General features: G+C 46.1%; 1 protein-coding gene across 3 annotated transcripts in view; it reads right to left on the bottom strand.

The window, feature by feature from the left end:
* SLCO2B1 (solute carrier organic anion transporter family member 2B1) overlaps window positions 1-20,115 on the bottom strand; it is a 360,204-nt gene extending 340,089 nt beyond the window's left edge. For 2 of the 3 annotated variants that reach the window (XM_029602065.1, XM_029602067.1), the window contains exon 1: window positions 20,020-20,115. In XM_029602065.1, the coding sequence (XP_029457925.1) occupies window positions 20,020-20,059 (40 nt within the window). In that variant the 5' untranslated portion in view covers window positions 20,060-20,115. Of the gene's footprint in view, window positions 1-4,217; window positions 4,320-20,019 lie in introns of those variants that run through there. The other variant, XM_029602066.1, reaches the window with a different exon arrangement.
* Between the last annotated feature and the right edge of the window lie 6,498 nt (window positions 20,116-26,613).

Here is a 26,613-nt window from a genome sequence, read left to right as displayed (position 1 = left end):
TTAGTCTCATGCAGAATCTTTATCCTGTTGGACTCTATGCCATCCCGGACATATAGCGCCACACTGCCTCCTGGGTGCTCCTCTCTGTCATTGCGATATAATTTGTACCATGGTATAGCACTGTCCCATTGGTTATCCTCCTTCCACCAAGTCTCTGAGATGCCAATTAAGTCTATGTCGTCATTCACTGCTATACATTCTAATTCTCCCATCTTACTTCTTAGACTTCTGGCATTAGCATACAAACATTTCAAAGTTTGTTTTTTGTTTGTATTTTTATTCTGCTTTTTAATTGATAGGGATAAGTTAGAATTTTTTAGCTCAGGTGAGTTTTTAGTTACAGGCACTTGGACTACTTTTCTTATTATTGGAACCTCACTGTCAGAATGCCCTAATTCTAATGCATCATTAGTATCCTTTGAAGATACCTCCCTCCGAACCCTGCGCTGCTGAACAACTGTTGGCTTTCCCCTTTGTTCTAGTTTAAAAGCTGCTCGATCTCCTTTTTAAAGGTTAGTGCCAGCAGTCTGGTTCCACCCTGGTTAAAGTGGAGCCCATCCCTTCGGAAGAGACTCCCCCTTCCCCAAAAGGTTCCCCAGTTCCTTACAAAACTGAATCCCTCTTCCATGCACCATCGTCTCATCCACGCATTGAGACTCCGGAGCTCTGCCTGCCTCTGGTGACCTGCGCGTGGAACAGGGAGCATTTCAGAGAATGCTAGCCTGGAAGTTCTGGATTTCAGCTTTCTGCCTAAGAGCCTAAATTTGGCTTCCAGAACCTCCCTCCCACATTTTGCTATGTTGTTGGTGCCCACATGTACAATGGCAGACGGTTCCTCCCCAGCACTGTCTAAAATCCTAAGTAGGTGACACATGAGGTCCGCCACCTTCGCACCAGGTAGGCATGATACCAGGCGATCCTCACATCCATCAGCCACCCAGATATCTACATTCCTAATAATCGAATTACCAACTATGATGGCTGACTTAACCCTTCCCTCCTGGGCAGTAGCCATGGGGGAGACAACCTCAGTGTGAGAGGACAATGCACCACCTAGAGAGCAGGTCCTTGCTACAGGATCTTTTCCTGCTGCAACAAGTTGATGCTCTCCAATCATGAGACCTTCTTCCTCCAAGGCAGCACCAGGGCTGCCAGTCTGAAGTTGAGACTTGGCTACTATGTCCCTGAAGGTCTCATCTATATACCTCTCTGTCTGCCTCAACCCCTCCAGGTCTGCCACTCTAGCCTCCAGAGATCGGACTCGTTCTCTGAGAGCCAGGAGCTCTTTGCATCGCATGCACATGTACAACTTCTCACCAGCGGGTAAAAATTCATACATGTGACCCTCGATGCAAAAGACTGGGAAGCCCCCCTCTTACTGCTGCCTTCATCTCAAATTTGTTCAGTTCCTAGTTAAGTTTTAGATTGCTATGGGAGTAGGAATGTGTCTAATTAGCGTCCTTTAAATGTATTAGTGAATTCACTGTATGTCTGGTAGTGGCCTACAGGGGAATGATCAGACTCTCAAATAAGGTGTGGGGTATTCGTGAAGTGAAGTTATACAGCTGATTTGTGTGTATGTGTGTGTGAAAGTGGCACCTGCCTATAAATTAAAGGATGAGCTAGGGGTGGGTGGAAGAGGGGTGGAAGGGTTGGGAGACAAACACACTAACTTGTTTATTTGCTGCTTTACTGACTATTTAAAAAAATACTATTTAAAAAGTAAACACTAACTTCTGTTTAAAAGCTGTCTTACTATTTAAAAAACAAACACACAAGCACACTAATTAATATACCCCAATAGTTTACTTCTCCCCAATACTTTTAAAACATGTCCCAAGCAGAACTTACTGATTCTTTTCAGGCACCAGCAAGGTGATCCTCTCCTCTCAGTGGTTCTGGGGCTAGTTATAGTCTCGCCCTAACTTAATGGACTCTACACCAGGGTAGGGTGAGAGAACACTGTAGAAATCTCATCTTTGTGAGACTTTCCTCATTTCAAATGAAGTCAAATCTTCACTAAGGTGTACTGTGCTGTTCACATGTCTCACTCTGCATGTATAACTGGCCCCAAAACCCTAAAACCTCACTTTGAGTTATTAGCTGACCCTCCTATAGTGATATAAATAGTTGAATACTGTGGCTCTATCTCTCTTTCTCTCTCTCTACTCCATTCCTCTCCCCAAGCCCAAAAATGGCCAAAATGCTATTTGCAATCTTTATCACGAATTGCATTACAGGCATTTCGCACAGCTTAACGCCAGGAAAAAAGGTGTAGTTATTTCCAGTGTGCGATAGAATGTTACGGTATTGCACAGTGTGAAAACACCCTTCATTTTCATTAATCCCACTCAAACCCCTTTCCAATCCTGCCCCTTTGAAAAATTTGCATTTGCACCACATGCTACCATTACTATCGCATGTGTTATGGCATCAATGCATTTTGATGAATGACCCTGTTAGCCGGAAAGTTTACTAGTACTACCACAACACATTTCTATAGCGCTACACGACATAGGCAGCACTGTACAAACAGACTCTGTACCATTTTGATAGCCCTCCTCTGAGCTACTTCCAGCCTTTTAGAAGGCAATGTTCAAACCTGCGCCGGCAAAGAAAAGGTCTGCAAGCACCTTTACCTTCGGGACTTGTAACAGTTCTCAAAGAAAAGGACTTGTGTACTTTTCCTTGGAAAACTGGCCAAGGAATAAACACCTGCAGAGATTTCCGCCTGCTTTTTTCTGTGAAAATATTTACTGCAAATAAATAAATAAATAAATAAATAAAAGTACATAGATTTGAAAATTTAAAATTAGGCATGCTGTTCCCTCCCTTGGCCTAACTCCACCTCGGTAACACATCCATGGAAATGTCATCTTCAAACAGGTATCAGTCTTTTGACGGGAAATGCTACCAAGTAATGGAATGTAAGTTCCAACAACAGCACTGGCCACAAGTCTCCCTTCAGAAACTAGCAGCTCTGTTTATTGCTGACTGGCAATCATTTATTTACCAGAGCAAACATTTTACTAAATTTCTAAAATTTCTCTAAGTCTCATGCCTAGTATATTACATGATTATAAACAAATTTTTTGTTAAACCTGAGGTCCACATTCAAAAGCCATTTAGATGGATAACATATTAGTAACCCTTTTAAATAGCTTACCAGGCTATACCCAGCCTTTATCCAGCTAAATTCTAGCTGGGAGGAGCCTTCCCTATCCCCCTACCTAGCTTTTCTCCCTTTTACCCACCCTAACTACCCAAGATTTTTTTTATTACTTATGTGCTCTAAGAAGGAGATGCAAGTTGTGTGCGCCCGCCGGCTGCCAGCGTGCGTTTCCCCGGGACAGCAGCCCCCCACCCTGGCCCTTTTTGATGGCCCTGTACTTCTGCGCTTGGCCGGGCCGTTTCTAAAATGCGCTCAGCGCACGCACGGCCCGGCCACAAGCGTATCCCCAGGTTTTTGCGCACGCGGCCTTTTGAAAATTTGGGCTTCAGATAGCCGGCTAGATTCAACAGTGTGGCTACACAGTTGAATATGCCTCCAAAGTTAGCCGGCTAACTTTGCTATCCAGCCTGTGTCTGAATATGAACCTCTTATAAATCACAAGGGTTCAAAAATATGTCCATGGCTTTCCTGCAAGGGTAGACATGGCCTAGCATTGTTTTCAATGTATCATTTGCATTTCCGCCATGATACGCAAGGTGAGTTTAAACATTCAATAAAAACAATAAACTTACTGTACTTCCATCTCCCTCCCCCATTCCTCCAGCCCCCTTACCCTGCAGCTCTCTCACTCTCTCGTCTTCCCATTCACCCCCCAGGCAGTCGTCTCATTAACTTCCTGGTGACCCTGCTACTGCCCCCTCCTCCTTCCCAGGGCCCCAGCTCCACACTCCATGCTTTCCGCCTTGCTGCCCCGTAGGCCCCGGGGGGGGGGTGGGGGTAGACCCTTCCTGAGCTGGGGCGTCACGCTCCCTCTCTGGCCAAAATCCCTCCCTTTTGAGGCTGCTTTGACACCTCACGTCCCGGCTGTCCTGCCGGTGTTAACCCTGTTCTCGGAAAGAACTGCAGGTCCTGCCGCCTGCCACGTGCCAAGCCTGTGAGCTGCACGGGGCAGGGGCGGTCTCCGGGAGCATCTGCGCAGCACCGTGCGCGCCTGGCAGTGCCAGGGGCTGCCCAGTTACAGCGCTGGCGGTCATGTGATAGTTACCTGCTGGCAGGGCGGTCTTCCTGCTCTCGGAGGTAACTGCTTCAGATCAAAACAAAAGGTTGCCGGGAAACAAGGGAGGCCAATGGGGGTGCTTAGTTTCTGGAGCCTCTGAAGGAATAAGCCAATTGCAGTTGTTCTTTCATTCGGGAACGACAGTTTGAGAACCAATGAGGAGAGCGCAATTACAAGCCATGGTGGGCAACAAGAATGCTAGTTACCCAGGGACCGTCAGTGAATCCTAACCAATGCCAGAGCTCCTCTCATGGGTCATTGGGTGGCTAGGGAATCTGCCAATGAAATGACTCGGTAGCTCTTTACCCAGAGCCAATGGAGACGCGTTCTGTGGTGGAGGGGCGGGCCTGGCCTGTTCTCCAGTCCTCGCAGCCCCTGAAGGTTCAGATTGGGGACCTGAAACCTGTCTTCAGTGCTCTGGGTGACCTGCTAATGTGGCTCCTTAGGGGTTCAGCTTCGCCTGGTAACAAGATTGATTCATTCAGAGAGACAATGAAAGCTGAGGGAGAGCCACAGGCAGTAGTGAGACAGTGAGATAGGAAAGAGCCACCAGCAGAGACTGAGAGAGGAGACAGCCTCCAGTAGAGAGTGAGAGAGACAGGCACTGAGACTAAGCGAGGAAACAGCCACCAACAGAGAGTGAAAGAGACAGGCACTGAGACTAAGAGAGGAAACAGCCACCAGCAGAGAATGAGAGAGACAGGCACTGAGACTGAGAGAGAAGAGAGCCACCGGCAGAGACTGAGAGAGGAAACAGCCACCAGTAGAGAGTGAGAGAGACAGGCACTGAGAGAGAGAGGCACTGAGACTGAGAGGAAACAGCCACCAGCAGAGAGTGAGAGAGACAGGCACTGAGACTGAGAATGGAAACAGCCACCAGCAGAGAGTGAGAGAGACAGGCACTGAGACTGAGAGAGGAAACAGCCACCAGCAGAGAGTGAGAGAGACAGGCACTGAGACTGAGAGAGAAGAGAGCCACCAGCAGAGACTGAGAGAGGAAACAGCCACCAGTAGAGAGTGAGAGGCACTGAGACTGAGAGCGGAAACAGCCACCAGCAAAGAGTGAGAGAGACAGGCACTGAGACTGAGAGAGGAGAGAGCCACCAGCAGAGAGTGAGAGAGAACAGCAGTGAGAGAGACAGGCACTGAGACTGAGAGAGGAGAGAGCCACCAGCAGAGAGTGAGAGCCACAGGCAGTGAGACAATAAGAGCTGTGAGCAAGTCAGGGCAGTCTGCGACAGACATAGAGCTGCAAGAACCACAGGCAGTGAGAGAGGTTAGCAGTGAGATGGTGAAAGACAAGGGCAGGGAGAGAGCCACAGGCAGAGAGACAGTTAGTGAGACAGTACCAGCTGTGAGAGAATTATAGACAAACAGAACTAAAAGAATCACAGGCAGCAAGAGAGACACCAGCAATGAGAGATGGGGATAGGAAGAGAGAGATTTGTGAGAGACGGGCAAGAAGAAAGGAGAGGTGAAAGCCATGGGCAGTAAAGAGAGGCAGTCAGTGATACAAAGACAGAATGAGAAACGGGCAGGAAGAAAAAGCTGAGAGCCAAGTGCTGTGAGACACATTCAAGGAAGAGCTGAGAGAGAGCCATAGATAGTGTGATCTGTGAGAGCCATGGGAAGTGAGAGACTGAGAGCTGAGACACTGACTGTGAAAGGCTATCTACACTCTTTCCCCTACAGTCTTGCCTGCATTTCATGGCACCCTCCTTCTTCATGCTAGTCTGTCTTCCCTCTATCCCCTCCAATATAAAATTCAAGAAACTTTATTGGCAAGACAATTTGACAATGTGATGCTAAAATAATACATAAAGTGGTTAAATTAAAAGGGAGAAATATATACATAGCATAGTAAATGACAGCAGACAAAGACCAAATTGGCCCATCTAGTCTGCCTAGCAAGGTGATTGGAGTTGTAACTGTTGCAAGCAGCCCTGGATTTGTCAGCAGGCACCCATTATGTCTGTGCCTAGAGCAGCAAACGTTTAGGGGCAGCAGACTGGCTAAGATTTTCCGCCATTCATCATTCTGCTATCCTATAACAGATCCCTACAGAAGATGGGGGGGGAGGGGGGGGCGACTGGCAGTGGGCTGAAAACACCAAAAGTGCTTAAGGATGTCAAAATTCTTAATCCATCCTTGGATTCAAGAGAGTTACAGATTTGGAAATTTGAGTAAAGATGTTCTTTTGTGGACGTGGGAGGAAGACTTCTGCTACCGCCTTTCCTGCCCTACAGGCCAATACAGTAAAGCGCGCTCAGCTGAGCGCACTGTTTAACTCGAAATTGGATGTATGTTTTGGATGTGCGTCCACTACCCCTTATACCAAAGCTTTCCAAACTTTTCATGCTGGTGACACACTTTTTAGTCAAACATAATTTCGGTACACAGTAATTCAGTCTACTAGCAAACCAGAGGTTAAAGGTTAAATGAACGAAACATATTTCGACAATTTATGTATGTTTCCTTAAATATATACATAAATAAAATGTTTCACGACACAACCTATCTCATGAAAACCTTTCATTTATATTAAAAATATATAATATTCCAAGATTAATGTTAGTTATAAATTATGAGCAACAATAATAAAACAAATTGTCTGCCCCCACACACTAATATCTCCCCCCAGCACATGACTGTCCCCCACACACTCATCTCTCTCCCCCAAGCACATCTGTCCCCCACACACTCATCTCTCTTCCCCCAAGCACATCTGTCCCCCACACACTCATCTCTCTCCCCCCAAGCACATCTGTCCCCCACGCACTCATCTCTCTTCCTCCCCCCCCAAGCACATGTCTGGCTCCCACACTCATGTACCTCTTCTGTTGCCAGTGCTTCACTCCCTTCAGGGTTCAAGCCTGCCGTGGTGCATAACACTTTCCATGATCACCAGACACTGTTGCTTGCAGTCATGGCCAGGCCTCATCAGCAGCAGCAGCCAATGACAGGGACAGCTGAGCTCAAGTCCCACCCACCATGCCCAAAAAAAACTGCGATTGACAGCAAAAATCGCCAATAATAAGCAACCCACGAACTGAAAAAAAAAAAAAGTGAATCACTAGAAAAAGAAGCCCAAACTCGCATTGGAGTTGACCGGCATAGCGCGACACACCTGCACACTGCAAGCGACACACTAACGTGTCACGACACACAGTTTGGAAAGCTCTGCCTTATACAATAAGGGGTAGATTTTCAAAGCAGTGCGCGGGTGTACATGTGCGCGCGCAAGTTATAAAATCAGGGGTCGCGCGCGCAAGGGGGTGTGCAATTGTGCACCTTGCACACGCCGAGTCGTGCTGCCTTTCCCCCGTTCCCTCCCAGAGCCCAAGAGCAGGCGTTAATTTCTGAGCAGTCCAAAAAAGTGTACAGAAAAGAAGAAACTATCGTGGTGATATTAAGTCGGAAAAACCAAAAGGTTAGAAAAAAAAGTGTGCCGGCGGTCAGGTTAGGAAAACAGACGCTCAATTCTTCGAGCATCCGTTTTCCAAACCCGCTGACAGCCACCTCTCCTGGGCGCCCCCTGCTAAGAAGGTGCTAGGGGCATGCTACTGTCCCTAGTGCCTCCTTTTTAGCGCGACCCCTCATTTAAATACCGTATCGTGCGCCCAGGAGAGGTGGCTGGGCACGCATTAGGAAAGCGGGCACGCCACACTGAGCGCCCGTTTTTCACGCGACCTTACTGTATTGGCTTCGTAGACTGGGAAAAATGGAAGATCTGATTGTTTCCTGCTGCCTGGATCTTTCATCCCAAAGATCCCATATGTCATCTAGATAAAGAGAACTACGAGTAAGACTTTTTGCAATATTTGGGAGTCTCCCATCCGGAATCTTCACCCTGGGGAGAAGAAATACATTTGGGAGCCGTGCATTGTGGAGGCCCTGTTTTGATTTCTGCCTTCACCTAGAATCTCCCTCTCCGTCTGGGAAATCTTGCTTTTTCCAAACCCTGGAGGGTGAATTCGTTCCTGGCCTATCTGCTGAGGGACCCTTGGCACAGATAAGGAAAGTTGGAGAACTGTGATAACAAACTGTTGTGCCAAGAACTGTGTGGATAGTGCCACAACTTGCTATTGAAGAATTGCTGCAGTAAAGTTTTCTTTGGATATCCAAACTGAGCATCCAGAGAATTTTCTTGGCACTCACATCCCTCCCACTGCAGTAAAGAGAGACCTCCCCAGCAGAGAAACAGAAACTCACCACCATATCTTGGAGGAGTATTCCTCCCCCGCCACCTGTCGGAAAGAACCCAACACCCTGGGGCTGTGGAACAGAGAGAGAGGAGTTAGCCCCTGGACCTCGTGCGACCACTGCCTTCCAGGTCCACTGATGGAACAGGGGCTACAGAAATGATTATATTACAGCTCACTAAGCACTGACTATGCTTCCATATTTGAACATAAGAAGTTGCCATATTGGGTCAGACCAAGGATCCATCAAGCCTAGTATCCTGTTTCCAACAGTGGCTAATCCAGGTCACAAGTACCACCTCTTACAATGTTATTTATACATATATATAATTATCTGATCTTCATTTTCCTTCTCACTCCAAGTTATTGATTTCCTTGTTATATGTAACTGCTTTTCTGCACTATTGTTCAAATTGTAAAGTTTGTTATAATTGCACCCCTGTTTCTTGTGAACCAGCATGATGGGACCACCGTCTTGAATGTTGGTATATAAAAAACTTAAATAAATAAATAAATAAATAAATAAATAAATAAAAATAAGTACATGGCAACTACCCAAACATTAAATAGATCCCATGCTACTGATGCCAGCAACAAGCTGTGGCTATTCCCTATTGATGAATAGCAGTTTATGGACTTCTCCTCCAGGAAATTATCCATACCTTTTTTAAACCCAGCTACACTGGCTACCTTAACCACATCCTCTGGCAACAAATTCCAGAGCTTAATTGTGCGATGAGCGAAAAATAATTTTTTCCAATTTGTTTTAAATGTGCTACTTTCTAACTTCATGAAGTGCCCCCTAGTCCTTGTATTATCCAAAAAGAGTAAATAACTGTTTCACATTTACCCGTTCAAGTCCTTTCATGATTTTGTAAACCTCTATCATATCCCCCCTCAGCCGTCTCTTCTCCAAGCTGAACAGCCTTAACCTCTTCAGCCTTTCCTCATAGGAAAGCAGTTCCATTCCCCCTTATCATTTTGGTCGCCCTTCTCTGTACTTTCTCCGGTGCATGCAGTGACCAGATTTGCACGGTATTCAAGATGCGGTCTCACCATAGAGCGATACAGAGGCTTTATAATAACATACATAGTAACATAGTAATGACGGCAGAAAAAGCCCAAAATGGTCCATCTAGTCTGCCCAGAAAGCTTACCAAGATAATAACTGCCGCTCCATGCAGGTTACCCCCATGTTTCTCTTAAGGGTAGTAACTGCCGCTCCATGCAGGTTACCCCCATGTTTCTCTTAAGGGTAGTAACTGCCGCTCTGTGCCAATTAAGCTTTTCTATTTATTTCCATCCTCTAGACTTTATGGATCCACAGTGTTTATCCCATGCCCCTTTGAAATCCTTCACAGTTTTAGTCTTCACCACTTCCTCCAGAAGGGCATTCCAGGTATCCACCATCCTCTCAGTGAAGAAATATGTCCTGACATTGGTTCTAAGTCTTCCTCCCTGGAGTTTCAAATCATGACCCCTAGTTCTACTAAATTGTTTCCAATGGAAAAGGTTTGTTGACGACCGTGGATCATTAAAACCTTTCAAGTATCTGAAGTTCTGTATTATATCACCCCTGCTTCTCCTCTCCTCCAGGGTATACATATTCAGGTTCTTCAACCTCTCCTCATAAGTCATTCGATGGAGACCACCCACCATTTTATTTGCCATTCCCTTCCTAATACATCCTAATATTCTGTTTGCTTTTCTGACCACCACAGCACACTGACTATTTCAATGTATTATCCACTATGACGCCCAAGTAATTCCTAATATGAAACCTAACATTGTGTAGCAACAGCAAGGCTTATTTTTCCCTTTGTGCATCACCTTGCACTTGTCCACATTATATTTCATCTGCCATTTGGACGCCCGATCTTCCAGTCTCGCAAGGTCCTTCTGCAGTTTATCACAATCCGCTTGTGATTTAACTACTCTACATAATTTTGTGTCATCTGCAAATCTGATCACTTCACTCGTCGTACCCCTTTCCAGATCATTTATAATATATTAAAAAGCACCGGTCCAAGTACAGATCCCTGAGGCACTCCACTGTTTACCCTTTTCCACTGAGAAAATTGTCCATTTAATCCTACTCTCTGTTTCCTGTCTTTTAGCCAGTTTGTAATCCAGGAAAGGACATCGCCTCCTATCCCATGACTTTTTAGTTTTCTACAAAATGGATCTCTGTTGCTCTCTCTCTTTTTCTTCATCTGGATACTGCAGCTAACTTATTTCTAGCAGATGACTGGTAGTGGTACATTCATCCCTTCGCTCCTTATTTGTTGGTTACCTTGTCTCTTGCTACTTTTTACACCCATGAGTGTCTCCATGGATTACTCATCTCATGTTACTGCTCATTTTCAGAAAATGTCATGTTTGCCAACACTGCTTCTTTAAGCAGTAAACTTCAGCTTACAGTTTATTTGCTCAGTTTATTTGAGGCACAGGAAAGTTTTTCACTTTCCTGTGCCTCAAACATTCACTTTCTCCAGTGAATTTCATCCTTCTATATCTCCTTACAGTTCATCTGCGTCTGCTTCAGTAATAACAAAGCTGATAATCTTGGAAGGATCAAGTAAAACCGCCATGTGACAAGAAGAGTGCATGTCAAAGATAAATGTATTGAACGATAATAGGCCCAGCAGCACGTATACTGGTCTGATCTTGTACCCTTTACAGTCTGCCTCCTCTTCAATAGCCCATCCACTTGGTTTTTGTTGTTGTTTTCTTTTTTTTTTTTTTTTTACACCCAGTGGTTTCCTTTTGCTCCCCTGGGCCTCCAGCTGGATGAGACCCATTTTATATCTCCTACCCAATTACGTGTTAGACCTGTAATGACAGCCTTTGACTGGGGGAGGGCTACTTCTGGAACTCTTCCGTCAGGCCCCCAAGTCCAGCCACTGAGCGTCACCACTGGGCGACGATGACGCCCTCCTCCACAGGGGGCTGTGAAAGCTGTGCCCACATCATCTCCAGCCGACATGGGGAGCAAAAACCTGAGACTTGAATCAACGCCAGGTCCCACTGCACGGCCACCAGGCCGGCCCTCTACTAGATAATTAAGGCGCCATGACAGACCCATCAGTTCTAGCCTCTGAATCAATTCTTTCCAAGAAAAGCGTTAACAACACAGAGATAGTCTACACAAACATGGCCTCCTCAGTCCGTGCTTCTACTGACCATGCTGAAGAGCCAATTCAATCAGCTGTTTAACTTAGCTGACACCAGAGGCAGATTAAGAAATGCTGCTCATGGATGTGTCGTTAAAATGTAACATTAGAAATGGCTTTGTTTCTAGGTTTTTATAATTACATTTCAGGAGTACCAATTAATATCCTTAATGGTATGGCCACTTATCACTGGAGAAAGATTAAAAGTCAAATGACCTAATTCCTCTTTTTATCGATTGGCGATTTTCGAATTGCAGTTTCACCAGCTGAATATTTTAGGGGAGGGCTGCCATTTTTACATTGCCAGGGTTGCACATGGGATTCTGCCTTTTTGGCTTGTGATTATTACAATCCAGAAATTGAGATGTCTGGACTATTTTCTAGCCTCTGGTCCCACCACATGTGCTTCACGTTTCCTCATTTTTTAAGGGGATGCGAAGGAATGTATGTTCTTTATGCTCAATAAGCCACAGAAGGCAAAACCCTTACAGAAAGGGGGAAAACTACAACTCCCAAGAGGCTGTGCAGGTCATGAGCCAACAGGGTTTAGCGGGGTGGTCTCTGGGGAGATGAGAGAACCACCCAGGGAAGGCATAGCCGAAGCAGCTGCTGTGAACCTGGGACTCGAGAGGTTTCTCCTCCTGTGGCCGTTTTTCTCCCAGACACAAATCTGCAACGCCTCTTGACAGGTGCAAAGGTTGAGGAGACGTTTACCAGGAGCGTATGCTGACAAAGCCAGGACAGCCAGCAGGGACAGAAAAAAAGGCCTGTAACTTTATGTTGAAAGGAACTTTTCCCCTTAGCAGTCTGTCTTGAAGCAGTATCGTTTTTTTCCCTGTCTATAAAGTTTACAAGAATTAAAGTTGCTCACACAGACGCCTGTGTCTTGTGGATTGTGTTTTAAGAGTAAGGGTGAACTGCCAGCAAATTGGATATGCAACTACAGGAAATTACTGCATTCTTTTAAAAAAAAAGCAACCTGCTGTTTATCAAAATAAAACTGCTACTCCTACAGGGGACTTTCCTAACTACTGACAAAGGAACGCATCCATAAATTCATATCTCACTGGAAGCAATCAGAGTTCAAGTTTCAGGTCAATCGTGCAACCATCTGAGCATGGACAGATTTCACATTTCTCTCATTTATTGCAATTGGTTTGGCTTGGGAGATAATTCCTGCACTGATCTAGCCTCGCTATGTGATCTGGGTCCCTTAATGGACGCCCTCGATTCACCTTGCCTCGATCGGGACGACTCATGTGTCGACTTCGATGGTTCATGCGTCGATCTCGACGCTCTGTGCGTCCTCTTCGATGCGCCGTGCGTCGTCTTCGACGCTTCGTGCACCCTTTTTGACGGCCTGTGCGTCTCTGTCGACGCTTTATGCTTCTTTGCCAACGATCTATGCGACGCATTCGACGCTGCGTGTGTCGACATCGCGCCTCCAAGGTGGACTTCGGCGCTCTATGAGGCTCCCTCAACGCCTCCCGTGCCCTTTTTGCCGCCGCCTGCGTCGCTCCCGAAGCGTTACTCGGCTGCTCTGTTGTATCCGGTGTCCTGGTCAGCGTGATATGTGCGTCCTCCGATGCCTGCTGTGTCGCCCCCGGCATTCACCGCGCCGCTCCCGGCGCTGCTTGTACTCCCAGTGCGCCTCGCACCTCATCCGGCACTTTATCCGGCGCTTTATTCGCTCCGGCCGACATCGAAGCCGGCGGAGGCGGGGGAGACACTGTTCGGGCGGTAGATGACGAAGGTTTGTGGCGATGCGCCCCTTCTACCATGTCCCCGTGCCGGGATTGTAACGGCTCCACTGAGGCTGCCCTTCTTAACTTCGGGGCCTTGATCTTCCTAAGCCCCGGTGAGGAATGGGCTTCCGAGGGGGGAGCATATTGTCCTCCTGCTGCGACCTGAAGCTGCTGGATCTTTGCTGCTCTCTGCCTTCTAGCCCAAGGGGACATACGGCCGCAGTGGGGACAAGAGGCCTGGGTCATGCTCGGCGCCCAGGCATTGATAACAAAAATCATGTCCATCGGTTATGGACATGATTTTACCGCATGAACAGGGCTTGAAGCCCGACGGCCTCGGATCTAACTTTTTTGACATTTGAAAGAAATTTTCTCTTCACTGAGGAGAACCCTTAAGCCCCGCGTGCGAACCCGCGTGCGGAAAGAACAGACTGAGGAGAATCTGTTCTGCTGCGCGGGAAGGCACGCGCAGGCGCACAGAGCAAAGCTCTGTATTCTACTACACAAGTTCCGCCTACCGGGCCTGATGGACAGATCCCATGACAGCATGGCTAATTCAGCCCTGCTATCAACGGGAAATAGGGGGCACTCCTTGAAGTTAGCAAGTAGCACATTTAAAACTAATCGTAGAAAATTCTTTTTCACTCAACAAACAATTAAGCTCTGGAATTTACTGCCAGAGGATGTGGTTAGTGCAGTTAGTGTAGCTGAGTTTAAAAAAGGATTGGATAATTTATTGGAGAAGTCCATTACCTGCTATTAATCAAGTTGACTTGGGGAATAGCCACTGCTATTACTGGCATCAGTAGCATGGGGTCTGACCCAGTATGGCAATTTCTTATGTTCTTATAAAAGGAGAGGGTGATTCTACCAATTTGGCTTATTGTCGCTTCTCTTTATTTCTATTACTTTCAGGTGTAAATTCCTTTTCCTTATGTATTTTTTTCATTCCACTCTCTTCCTTCTTGATTTTTCTATTTACAGAGGCGCGGCATTGTCTCTGGATCTCCTGCCTTTCCATAGTTTCTCATATTAAGCGTTTTTTAACCCCAGCAAATCTTGATCAAGCAAGAAAAATTGACCGCATAATTCCAATGGCCTGATTGGACAAAATGGCACAAAAATCGTAGGTGATGTCATATTTATTTATATAAAAATGCATATATTCCACCTGTTCCGGACCAGCCGCTCTTTCTTTGCAGCGTCTCCCATAGACTGCAGCTACACAGAGATTTCTGGGTTACATTCCCCACGCTCCCAAGTTTCCTGTTCCTACTCTCTTCTTCTGCTTTCCCCCCCCCCCTTTTGCTTTTACCTTGTACAGCTCCTTTTTAACTCACTTCAGATCCTTTCCTTCTCCTCTGCAAAGAGACCTGCCTTTTCCACCCAACACTGGCTACAGCTTTTCTTGCCACACTGACTTTCTGTCATTCCACTTTCCTTGCCCCTTTTTTTCCCTCTCTTCCTCCCTTTTCCATTTTTTTTTTCTACCGCGACTTCTATTTATCCCCCACATCTCCTTGGAGATGGAGAAGTACCTTCTGCCCCCCCCCCCCCCCCCCCGCACCCCTTCCTCCCGGTCTGTCTCACTGTTGTGCCTGGTGCCACGCTGGCGCTGTGCACACACTGCAACCTGGGCCCACAGAATCTGGGAATGCTGCGGAGACCCAGAGGAGGAGCTCGGAGCCTAAAAATTGTGAGAGGGATTTCCAGCCATTCTCTAAATTCAGGGATTTCTCAGGAGATCCACAATGACTATGCATTGAGATAAGTTTGCAGGCACTGGAGACTCTGTATATGCAAATTTACCCAATACATATTCATTATGGATCTCCTGAAAATCCAGCGGGCTGTAGGGGTCCCCAGGACAGGGGTGGGAAACCCTGCCCTAATGTTTCTTGCTTAGTCGTAGACAATGAATATAACAACTGCAAAACAGGTGTTGACTTAACTACTGGTTTTGCACTAAGCCAAGCTGAATTTAGCAACCAACAATCATAGTAGAGGCCAACACTTAACATATTTTGCACCTGCTTGGGACAGATACGGAGGGCAGTGGTAAGAAAAGGGTTGAGAGGTCAGGGAGAGGAGAAAGTTGGCATCAATGGTATGGGATTACATATGAGAATTTATATGTGCATCTACCCTCTTAGTGGTTTGTCTGCTGTCATCTACTATGATACTAAAATTTTAACTTAATTGTATTTACTTATCACTCCAAACAGAATCTGCATACAAATACTTCCTGTTTGTTAGAGAACATAACATATTGTGGAGAAAACTCACCTGCTGATTATATGGATTTTATTGTTATTCCTTGTAACAATTCAAATCTAATTTTATATATAAATTTTAAGAGAACTTTTGGGACAACAGCCAACTCTGCATCATGATTTTTAAGAGAAAACTAGATAGGAAATTGGCAGCAAAAGAACACAAGAAATGCCATCGGATCACTGCTGAAGCATTTTGGAAAGATGTGCAACCTCAGAAAAGTAAAGTAAGTAGCATCATTATTTCTTTATTTAAATTGCCTGCCCAGGAAAACTCAGTTTAAGACAAAAGCCGTGTTTTCCATTGTGTCCTGGGGATAGCAGAGTACTTGGAACGTACTAAAAGTAAAACAATAACCAAATTACTGGCACTTCATATCAATGACTCAAATAGCTAACAAAAGCAATCACAGTGATATGTATTATTATCTATTACACTGGTTGGTCTACATCAATTTTGCTGACTACAAGATAACATGGATCTTTATGTATTTAGTGTGCTGAATCCAAACATCACATCCGTTTCCTCCAGTCACGTCCGTTTTTTCCGCAAAACGCTGTCTACTCATACACTCTTATAGCAATAACGTAACATTATTATTTAGATATGCCGAATACGCAAAAAGATGATTAATGCGTAGAAAGACATGTTGAATACGCAATCGGTATAACCAATAGGAAGACTGCTTATTAAACAGTTTTAAACTGCTGTCGTCTGCATTTTATGGCTATATAAGCAGCGTGAAAACCGACGGCAGCATTCAGTCGTTCAAGAGGCTTAGAAGTGGCAGCAAATTTTAACTCTGTTAAATCTGTTTTTGTTGAATATGTCATCCAACACGTGAATAATTTGTGGACGGTGCCGGAATGAGCCTGATATATTCTGTTACATTTATTTATTTATTTTTAAGTTTTATATACCGACATTCTTGTATAAAATACAAATCATGCCGGTTTACATTAAAACAGAAGATGCAGGAAAAATGTTACCTTTGTCAAATACATTGAAACATTAATAACAAGAAAATTTACAACACCCAAACAAAGGACAAATATATCTGACTTTGTACGAAAAGCTTATCATGCATATTTCAGGGTTAAACTGGGTGACCAGGACATCATGACCATGGAACATAGATATCAAGGCAGATGGAACACAAACATGATGGCAGATTACTGCTGGTGTTTACAGCGTGACAACCCTGATCATAACTATTCCAGAGCATCCAAAAAGAAAAAGAATTCTCCCTAACAATTAAAATTTACACAACTATTACTCTCTTGGTTAGACGATAGACTCGTTTTTTGCATGAAAGAAATATATTACGCGCTATCGCTTCTTCAGAACTTCTTGATATTCGACTTTATAATCTTTAATCAAACATTTCCCATTTGTGAAAAAATTTGACGTATTGCATATTTTTTTGACTTCATATTCGGAATCAGTACCTTTCATTTGGGTAAAATCAGCAAAAATAATTAGGTCAGCAGAAAACAATTTTTCAAATGTAGTCCAGTGTTATTTATAAAATTTCTGTTCCGCTTACAACTGACCAGTTCTGCTAAGTGGATCACAGCAGTACATGTATAATAATAAAAAAACAAATCGGACAAAACCATCCAAAACAGGCCTGCAACTACTGGCATCAACATCTACGGCATCATGAGTCCAAACAGACTTTTGACACTGCACGTACTATCCAATAGTCATTCAGTGCTTTTTTAATTCTTTTTTTTTAAACCCGGATGCTCATACTGTGTATGGGATGGCTTCTGGAATAAAAGAGAGGCTAGGAGAGATTTAGGAACATAGGCCCTCGTGGAGCGAGTACCGGTTCCTATCTGTTAATCTGTATAAGATATAGGTATGCGATATCTTCTGAGGAAGAAGAGAGTCTGAGAAAGGTATTAGGAACATAGGTCCTCATGGAGCGAGTACCGGTTCCTATCTGCAGTCTGCAATGGTAACTCACGATCTCCGTACCTGCGATAACGTCTTAGACTGAAGGGAGTCTTAGAGATTAGGAACATGGGCCCTCGTGGAGCGAGTACTGGGTCCTGTCTGTAATAGGACTCACTGTGATCACGTCTGCGATCGCCTCCAGGCAATAGGAGTCTTCTGAGTATTCGGGAACGTAGGCCCTCGAGGAGCGAGTACCGAATCCCGTCCAGCAATCTGAAATCAAGAAGAGAGAGAGAGCGGGGCCCCCGAGGAACGGGTACCCCTAGGTGAGTTTGTAGAGAGTTGCGAGGAAGGGGTTCCTACCCTTGTCCTTGCTAACTCGATTCGATGTAGCAATCAAAGACCTTTTCTGTTGGAAGCAGATGACATCACTACGGGGGGACGCCCCCGAGGTTCAGGCCCTTGCTGGTACAAAGTCTGGAGCGCCGCGCCCTTACGTCATCAGGAACATGGTGGATCCGCGACGTCAGGCCAGCCCGGGGATTCCAGGAAGAAAATGGTGAGAAGAAGCCGCGGCAGCATCTGTCCGTCAGACCCGAAGGGAGTCACCACAAGGTAGAGAGGGTGGAGAGAGGGCGAGAAAAGGCACGAACGCAACACTGATATTTTTTCACCCCCCCCCCCTTCTCTTTTGATCTCTCATTCGCTCTCACACGTACACTTTCTCTTGTCCTCTCCTCTCTCTCTCCTTTATTTGGATCCATGCACAGGATTGGAGAGGAAGATGGCACTTTCCCACCTTTTGTTGCCGATTGGCTCTGACTCTCAGAATGAACCAATCAGAGGTGGGAGGAGGAGGAGAATTATCAACCTCCATCTCCCCATTCAGTGATCCGCTATCCATCATCTTTCCTCGTCAATCTCTTCCCACCACTATCTGAGCCCCTCTTCCGCATCTCCCTTCCTCAGTGTCTTCGCCCCCCCCCCCCCTCACTAGCCTCAGTGACCCTCTCTCATCTCTCAGAGATCCCAGGCTCTCTAATCCTCCCTCAGTGCTCCTCACTTTCAACTGCCCTCCCTTAATGCCGCCCAGCCTGAATTATCGTCCTCAAACTATCGACTCAACCATGTATACCATGTACACTCTTTCAGGCAGCTCTGTTGGGAAGGCAGTCCAAACATTTAATGAATAATAATAAATAACCACCCTCGCCCAGCCTCAATCATTTCCTATCAGTGCCCTTCCGCCTCAGTGCGCACCACGGGGACAACTGAAGGAGCCCATGTGCGCACGCTCGCTGTCCCCCGCAGTGGTCCTGCCAGGACTGCAGTCCTGGTGCATGGCCTCCAGCCCAGGACCTGCGGCTGCCCAGCCGCATCCTCTGTAAATGAGGGACTGTGGAAAAAGAATGCGCCAGGGAAGAATTGTGCATCCCTGGTGCTCAAATGCGTCGGGCGCACACAGTTGCAAAGGGCATGCGTCCATTTTATCCCGCTTCAGGCCAATTTCGCCCCCTTGCTATTGTGCGTGCACATTGTGCACATAAAGTGTGCTTCCAGAAGGTTGGGTTTTGTTTTTTTTACATCACGCCATTACATTATACCTTTAGATTTAAGTATCACAATGATACTAACTAGGAGGAACCACAGGGGGCAGTATTTTTAAATTTCTCATGAGCCCTCGACTTTGCGGATTGACTTTATGCCATCTCTGGGGCTGGAGTTAAATTTGCTGCATTGAAAAGTGTGCGTTGGGCTGGGAGCTGGAGGGGTAATAGTTAATAGCCTCATCTACATGGAATTTACATGTGATGGGCACTATTGGCTATGCATTTGTTTGGGCGGCGTTTATTGCATCGGGTGTTAGTATAGCGCGTCCAAGTGCGCCTAAACTTGTGTGCTAGGTTGGGCGCTAAGTAAACCGGGAGGAGGATAGATGAGAAGGGAATAATCCCCAGGCAGTTGCAAATAAAGGCACATAGCCTGGGGAGGGGCTGATGGAACTGGAAGTCCAAATGAGCAGGAGGAAATTGCAGAGCCACTAATTAAAAAAATTAAAAATAAAGACGGCGCTGCCTGGGGGTGAAACTCCGTCAAGCCAACGTTTCCTTATTGTGTGTCCTCGACAAGCGACTGGATTTTTTTTAGCTTCAGACTACATGCAAAAGTTTCACACGCTTTCATTTAAGTCTTCCTCGGAGGCCAACGCTGCCCTGTTACAAACCGCAGCGAAGCGTTCATTCATTTTTTTTCCCTTCTTTTCAGTTCCCGGGACTGGGGACGCCAGAGAACGCACAGAAAAGTGAGCGGGCAAGAGAGAAAATGCCATGCGCGCAGAATCCCGAAGTCCCTAATGGAACAGGGAGTGCGCGCTTAGCAGGGACGAGTCGCGGGCAATCAGGGCGCACTCATTTTCAGCCGACTCGCCCAGTCCGCTCCAGCAGGCACACGCAATTGCCCTCAAGACCTGGGGGGAAAGTTGCACGGTACTCACCACCGGTTCCTGTGCTGCTTCCTTCTTCTGTTGCAAACATCTTACTTTCCCAGCCCAGCCAGGACGTGCCAGGCTTAAAAGTGAAAGCAAGGCTGGGGAGGAGTTTGACTCGGAGCTGGCTGGGATGCAGGAGAAGCCAAAATAACTTTTTTTTTTTTCCCTGCAAAACCCGTCAGTTTTGCGGCCTGTGGCTTTCCCCTGATAACAGAGAAGCGTTCGGCCCCCAGTGCTATCCTTTCAGCCCGCCGCCACCAAGCTTTTCAGACAGCTTGAACTAATGCTGCTTTTTTTTCTCTTGGTTTAGTTTATTCTCTGTGCACCACCTAAGGTGGAGAAGCCCAGCTAGGCAGTAGTATCTTTCATTTTTTCCCTGCATTTCAGAACATTAGCCTGATGGTAAGGGTCTCGGGTTATAAGTGTGGATTCATGCATCAGTCACAAGGAGTCATAAAGAAATTTGAACTTCAAGGGTTACACAGGCTCATGCCACAACATTGCTGCTTTGTCCATTACATGCATATGAGTCTGGCCAAACTGTAACACTATTTGTGCGCACTTACTGTTTTGGTAGGGGTCGCTTAATTATGGCGTGCTGGACTTATGTTACAGTTATTTGTTTTGTTTTTGTTGGAGCAGGGGGGGGAGAGAGAGAAGAGGGTTAGGCCCGCACTCACATTCCTTTCCTTCTGTATCTAACCCCTGGGTGGGAGAACCCGGATAACAGTCCCCAAAGCAGACAGTAATAAAAAAGGCCCTGTTTGCCACAACTCTCTGGATAGCAAAAACATAGAAACAAGATGGCGGAAAGGCCCTGTGCCCCCTCATTCCCTCCCAGAACCCCTGAATTTATCCCCATTGCTTTCTCCAGTTCCAGTGCCCTCGCCTCCCCTTTAATAGTGTCGCCTGCTCCCTCCTCCTTCCCAGTTTTGAGACGTGGGACTCTTCCTCCATTGCTAGCAAATAAGACTTTTCCCCCGGGTTGCGCCTAGGCTTTGCAATCACCTTCCGTTGAGGCTTTGCCTAGAAAGTGGCTATTTCTTGGACTCGGATACTAATATTTTTTTTGTATCCCACCACCTCCACCGGGGGGCGGTGTGATGGAGGCGCCTCAGTGGTTCTATGTGCGCCTTAGCGTTAATAGTGCCGTCAGAGTGGACGAGTGACCGTTGCCTGTGTAGTGCGGCTGCGCCAGACGAGCCTGCGCGCTCCCTGCACGCATGGCGACGCATAGCCTAATGCACGTGTGTCTTAGAAGAGGAGAGGTGGATATGTGGAAAAGTTTGCTGCCCTGAAGACATTATTTGTAGGTTGTTATATCTTCTATTAGACCAACATAAAAATAATTCAAGCATGTTGAATAGATGTTTTGTGGTCGGCATGGAGGGGATTCATGGAGAATCACTGGTGACCCCTGCTGCGTACTCCAAATAACTTTTTTCAGGGTATGATAATTATCTTTCTTTTTTTTTTAAAGAATATCTTGTGAAAGTCACTTGATTTCAATCTCCAGGGGGGCGATTTTCAAAGCAATCAAGTTGCCTTAAAATGGTGTATTCTTAGCCAGACTGTGAGGAGGTGACCCTGTGGGCGTATTTAGGTCGGAGGAAGCTTCTCTTTCGAAATCAGCATGAAGTGTGCACGCTAAAAACGCTCACATGCTATTAACGTCTCTGCTGGCTATTTACAAAATATTTCCCGAGTGATTCCTCCCAGAGCCTTCTGTACGCTCCCCAGCTGGAGTGGCCCTCTTGGTCAGACTCGCACCTTGCTGGAGCCTGAGGATGGCCCGGGGAGGTTGGCGTCTGGGCAGGGCTGACCTCTGCTTTGACAGCTGGCCCCCCCACAGGAGCCGGCAGAAGAGCACTCTGGGCGGTGGTAGGCCGTAGCTGTGCAGTAGCTGCCGCCCCGCAGAGGCCTGGCAGAGCCCGCAGCACAATGCAGCCCTGTGTCAGAGCTGCTGGGGAATCCAGCAGAAGAACAGGTCAGCCCCAGGCCTGGCGGCTGCTTCTGTCTTCCCTCTCTGTCAGCTCAGCTCAGCTGTGTGCCACGTGTTTTGAGAGAGAAAGTGCTGTGCACCATGCAGCTGCCAGCTTCTCCCCCAGCCCATCGGGTCAGTGGGCTGAGTCTGCTCAGCGCTTCCTCCTGCTCCTGTTCCGCCTGCTGCCCCTTAGCCTACTTTTCGGTTTTCTACATACCGGCAGGAGACTGGAAAACAGCAAAGGAGAACAAATAATATTAAAGCCAGAGAAGGGGTCATGGCACAGACGTCAGACTCACTGGTCTGTAGTTTCCTGGAGCACACCTTGATCCCTTTTTAAAAACTGATGTTACATTAGCAACCATCTAGTCTTCAGGCACCATAGATGATGTTATTGATACTTTACAAATTTCCAATAGCAGGTCTGCAATTTCATTCCTCAGTTCTTTCAGCACTCTGGGATGTATACCATCTGGCCCAGGTGATTTGCCACTCTTTAGTTTGTCAATTTGCCCTCCACCAGCCCCCCTCCCGGAAAATGCCCGTTTTTAACCCGGTTATTAGCGCGCGCACTGTGGAAGCCGACATATAGATTTAGCAGGGCAGAGAAGGGCAATGTTCAAAAAAGCCAATCTACCTGGCACCAGGTAAGTGACATTGGAAATTGCCCTCAGGATGAGCCCTGGGAACTTTGGAGTAAAAGGAGACAGAGAAGTCTGGACAGAGCCCAATTTACAGTGGGCCCAGAGGGGCCTGGCCCTCATACTCTTTCGATGGCCCCCCTTAGCTGCTGGCTTTAGAAGAGTACAGTGGGGGCCCATGCTTTGGAGCTCCCCAACCTCTATTAAGGGCCCCTCAGCCCACTAGCAGCCCTCTCTCTTGGGCCTTTCCAGCCGCACCTCGTCTCTTCATGGCTTCATGCCTGGCTGTTTGCGTACTCAGCTTGGACTCTGTCTGGTGTCAGGCGCGGACTCTCTTTAGCAAGCTCGCGGTGTCTGTGCCTGCCACGCCGCCAGACTTCAGAGAGTCGTGGAGGGAACTTTTCAGCGTAGGTGGGACAGAGCCTCACTTCCGTACATTGTGGAGTGACTTTTAAAAGGGGTGTCGCGCATAGAAATAGCACCTAGGCACGTAAGCGCCATGAATGTGAGTTTATGATATTTTATAAATGCTGAGAGTACGCATGTATTTTTGGTTTCGTGCATGCATTTTACTGGGAAAAAGGGGCAGGCTAGCAGCGTTCTGTGGCAGGGAGGGGAGTCTGAAGTACTCACAGTAATTGCCTTTTCTGTAAGAGGGACACATGTATATATTGCTGAATTAATTCGCACACTTTTACCCCCGCTAATTGACTCATGGACGTGAAATCGGACTTGTCTGTTGTCTGCAGTTTTTGGGTGGGAGGTCTGGGGAGAAATTTTAGGGGGTTAAGGATGAAGTGCTAGGGTCTGGGTGAACTGGTAGAGGTATCGGCAAACCGGTGATTCCAAGCATGCGTTCAAGTATTTTCAAAATAGTAAAGGCCCATACTTTATCAAATCCCCGCCTCCGTGTTTAAATTCTGGGTGTTTATTCACACAGGGTCACAATTATTTTGCAATGCCCTTTCTAGGAGCTTTGGAGCTCCACCGTCAACCTCTTAGAAAATCTGCAGCAAGAACCACCTTCCTGCTCATTATCTTATATTTACCCCAAGGAAGACTCCCTGTAGTGACTCTCCTCAGCCTGAGCCTGAGGCCGCAGCCCTACCCCGTCGCACGACGCCATCGGACCGCCCACCCGGGGTTCCTCACATCCGGTGGAGGAAGCCCTTTAAAGTAAGCAGTCTAACCCTCGGCGTCTCGCGCCGAAGGAGCGCGACAAAGGGGCCTGCCCCTTGTCGTGCCCCTTAGCGTCGCCCTGTAGCGTTCCACTTAGACTAATACTTTCCTTACCACCTCTGTGAATTTATTTACCACCTCCCTTTCTATTTTTTTTCCACTCAAGCCTTTCTACAAAGCTTTCTTCTACTCCTCCTGAGAAATCCTTCGCATACAACTTCCCATTGTCCACAACGACATGTTTGATTACCCTATCCCTATTATCAAACACCATTATCAACCCTTCACACGCGCACCCACCAAACTTCAGCAACTGACCAGGCAACTCATCCCAATCATGATCCCACCTTTCACACAACTGCTGGGCCTCACGACCCTAGCCATTATACTTTTCAATGCGCAATCCATTACCAAAAAAACCCACCATACTCCATGATATGCTACTTGATGACAAACCAGATCTATGCGCTATCACAGAGACCTGGCTGAAAGAATCTGATGCAGTCTTACTCAATCAACTCCCCATCCACACCTACGATATCCACTCTATTCCAAGACCCAAAAAAAAGGGAGGAGGGCTGTTGCTCGCCACAAAAAAAGAATTAAAACTAATCTCCTACCCTATCCAAATTGCACCAAAATTTGAAATTGGGCTTTTTAAATCCCCACACCTCCAAATCTGTCTTGTTTATATACCCCCAGGCATACTTGACAAAAATCCCTCTCCCATCATTTATTTATTTATTTTATTATTTATTTATTGTTTTTGTTATACCGAGTTTCATGATAGGCATCACATCAACCCGGTTTACAAATAACAAGGAGTGTAAAGCATAACGTAACGTAAAAAACAATATTTTCAATAAGAACCTTGAACTTTAAATACAGTGAATCAGAAAAAGGGAGAGGGAAAGTTACAAAAAACAAGGAAAATAAACTTGGGATGGAAGGGGAGAAATTGAACAGCACAATATTTACATTTCAGCCTATTGATACATTAGAATAGCAAGTGAAAAAATAAGACTATGAAACGGTACATAGGTAATCAAATGAATAAATATGACAGTTGTGAATGGTAATAGTATGATAAATATGATAAATGGTAATAGTATGATAAATATGATAAATATCCAGCTATTATTCGGAGAGATTTCAACATTCATATTGATGCACTACCACTCTCACCCTCCTGTGAAACCTTTCTATCAGCCCTTAAAGCTATGGGCTATATGCAAATCTTATCTAACCCTACACACCAAGCAGGTCATACCCTAGATCTGATTTTCATTAATGATACCATCTCCGCAAGTGCCCCCACCTGCACTCCTGTTCCCTGGTTTGATCACTACCTTATACACACCACCCTCACCCTGCAATACACCCCATCACCCAAACTCCCAGAATGCAATACCATACAGGTTCGCAAACCATGCTCTAGAGATGACCTTACTGATGCACTCAATAAGGAACTGCACAACCTTGACCTATCAGACACTAACACTGCAATCGCATCATGGAATTCCCTTACCAATAATATTGCTAATGAAATCTGCCCGTTACGCACAAAAAAATCAACCACCCCAACACACAAAAAAACCCTTGGTATACGCCTGAACTAAAAATTATGAAATACACCCTCAGAAAATTAGAGAAAAAGTAGTGTAATGACCCATCACCCACACGACTCAATTCATACAGAGCAACCTTACATAAATACCGTGAGCAAACCCACAACACAAAAAAGGACTACCATGCAAAAAGAATTCATGATTTACAATTTAATCCAAATGCTCTCTTTGCATATGTAGCTGAAATCACTACAAGCACCCGTACACCTACCCCTGACAGGGATGCCAGTAACAGGAGTGATGAATTAGCCAAATTCTTTCATGAGAAAATAGCTAAAATCATGACACGTTTTCCAAACAACCATCTCCCAACCAAAAATATTCCTCAAATCTTACATGCTGCCTTCAATTCCTTCAAACCCACTGCCTCCTTAGAAATGGAAACCACCATAAAAAAAAATGAAACCTGCCACATACCCTAGTGACACCATACCAACAAATTTCTTCTGTCCATCCCTGAAACTATAGCACCTCCCATTGCTGACATCATTAATTGCTCCCTTACATTTGGTGAAGTCTCCACCATGCTCAAACAAGCCATCATCAAACCTATACTGAAAAAGCCCAAAGCTGATGCCTCCAATCTGGCCAATTACCGACCGATTTCCAACCTACCCTTCTTGGCAAAAATCTTAGAGAAAACTGTAAACACGCAACTCATGGATCACCTAGAAAAACATAAATTTCTTTACCCTCACAATTTGGCTTTCGTAAGCATCTCAGCACCGAAACTCTACTCACCTCTCTCACAAACTCCCTCCTCACTGGGCTAGACAAAGGTCATTCTTATTTATTGGCCATGCTCGACATAGCGGCTGCATTCGACACCTTAAACCATAATATACTCATCAAGCGGCTTAAGGAAATAGGCATAACAGACACCCCACTCCGCTGGTTCGAATCTTACCTTCAAGGTAGACAATACAAAGTCAATTTCAGAAACAAAGAATCCCAATTATATAATCTAAGCCACGGAGTGCCACAAGGTTCCGCCCTCTCATCCACACTTTTTAATATATACATCCTCCCCCTCTGTCACCTCCTTTCCGAACTCGGCCTCGTGTACTTCATATACTCTGATGATGTTCAAATCATCATCCCTATCACTGCCTCCCTAAACACTGCCTTCAAAACATGGGACATAGCCCTTTCAACTATTAGCACACTT

The sequence above is a fragment of the Rhinatrema bivittatum genome, chromosome 5 (assembly GCF_901001135.1).
Source record: "Rhinatrema bivittatum chromosome 5, aRhiBiv1.1, whole genome shotgun sequence".
Lineage (NCBI taxonomy): Eukaryota > Metazoa > Chordata > Amphibia > Gymnophiona > Rhinatrematidae > Rhinatrema > Rhinatrema bivittatum.
This window is presented reverse-complemented; position numbering and strand designations above follow the sequence as displayed.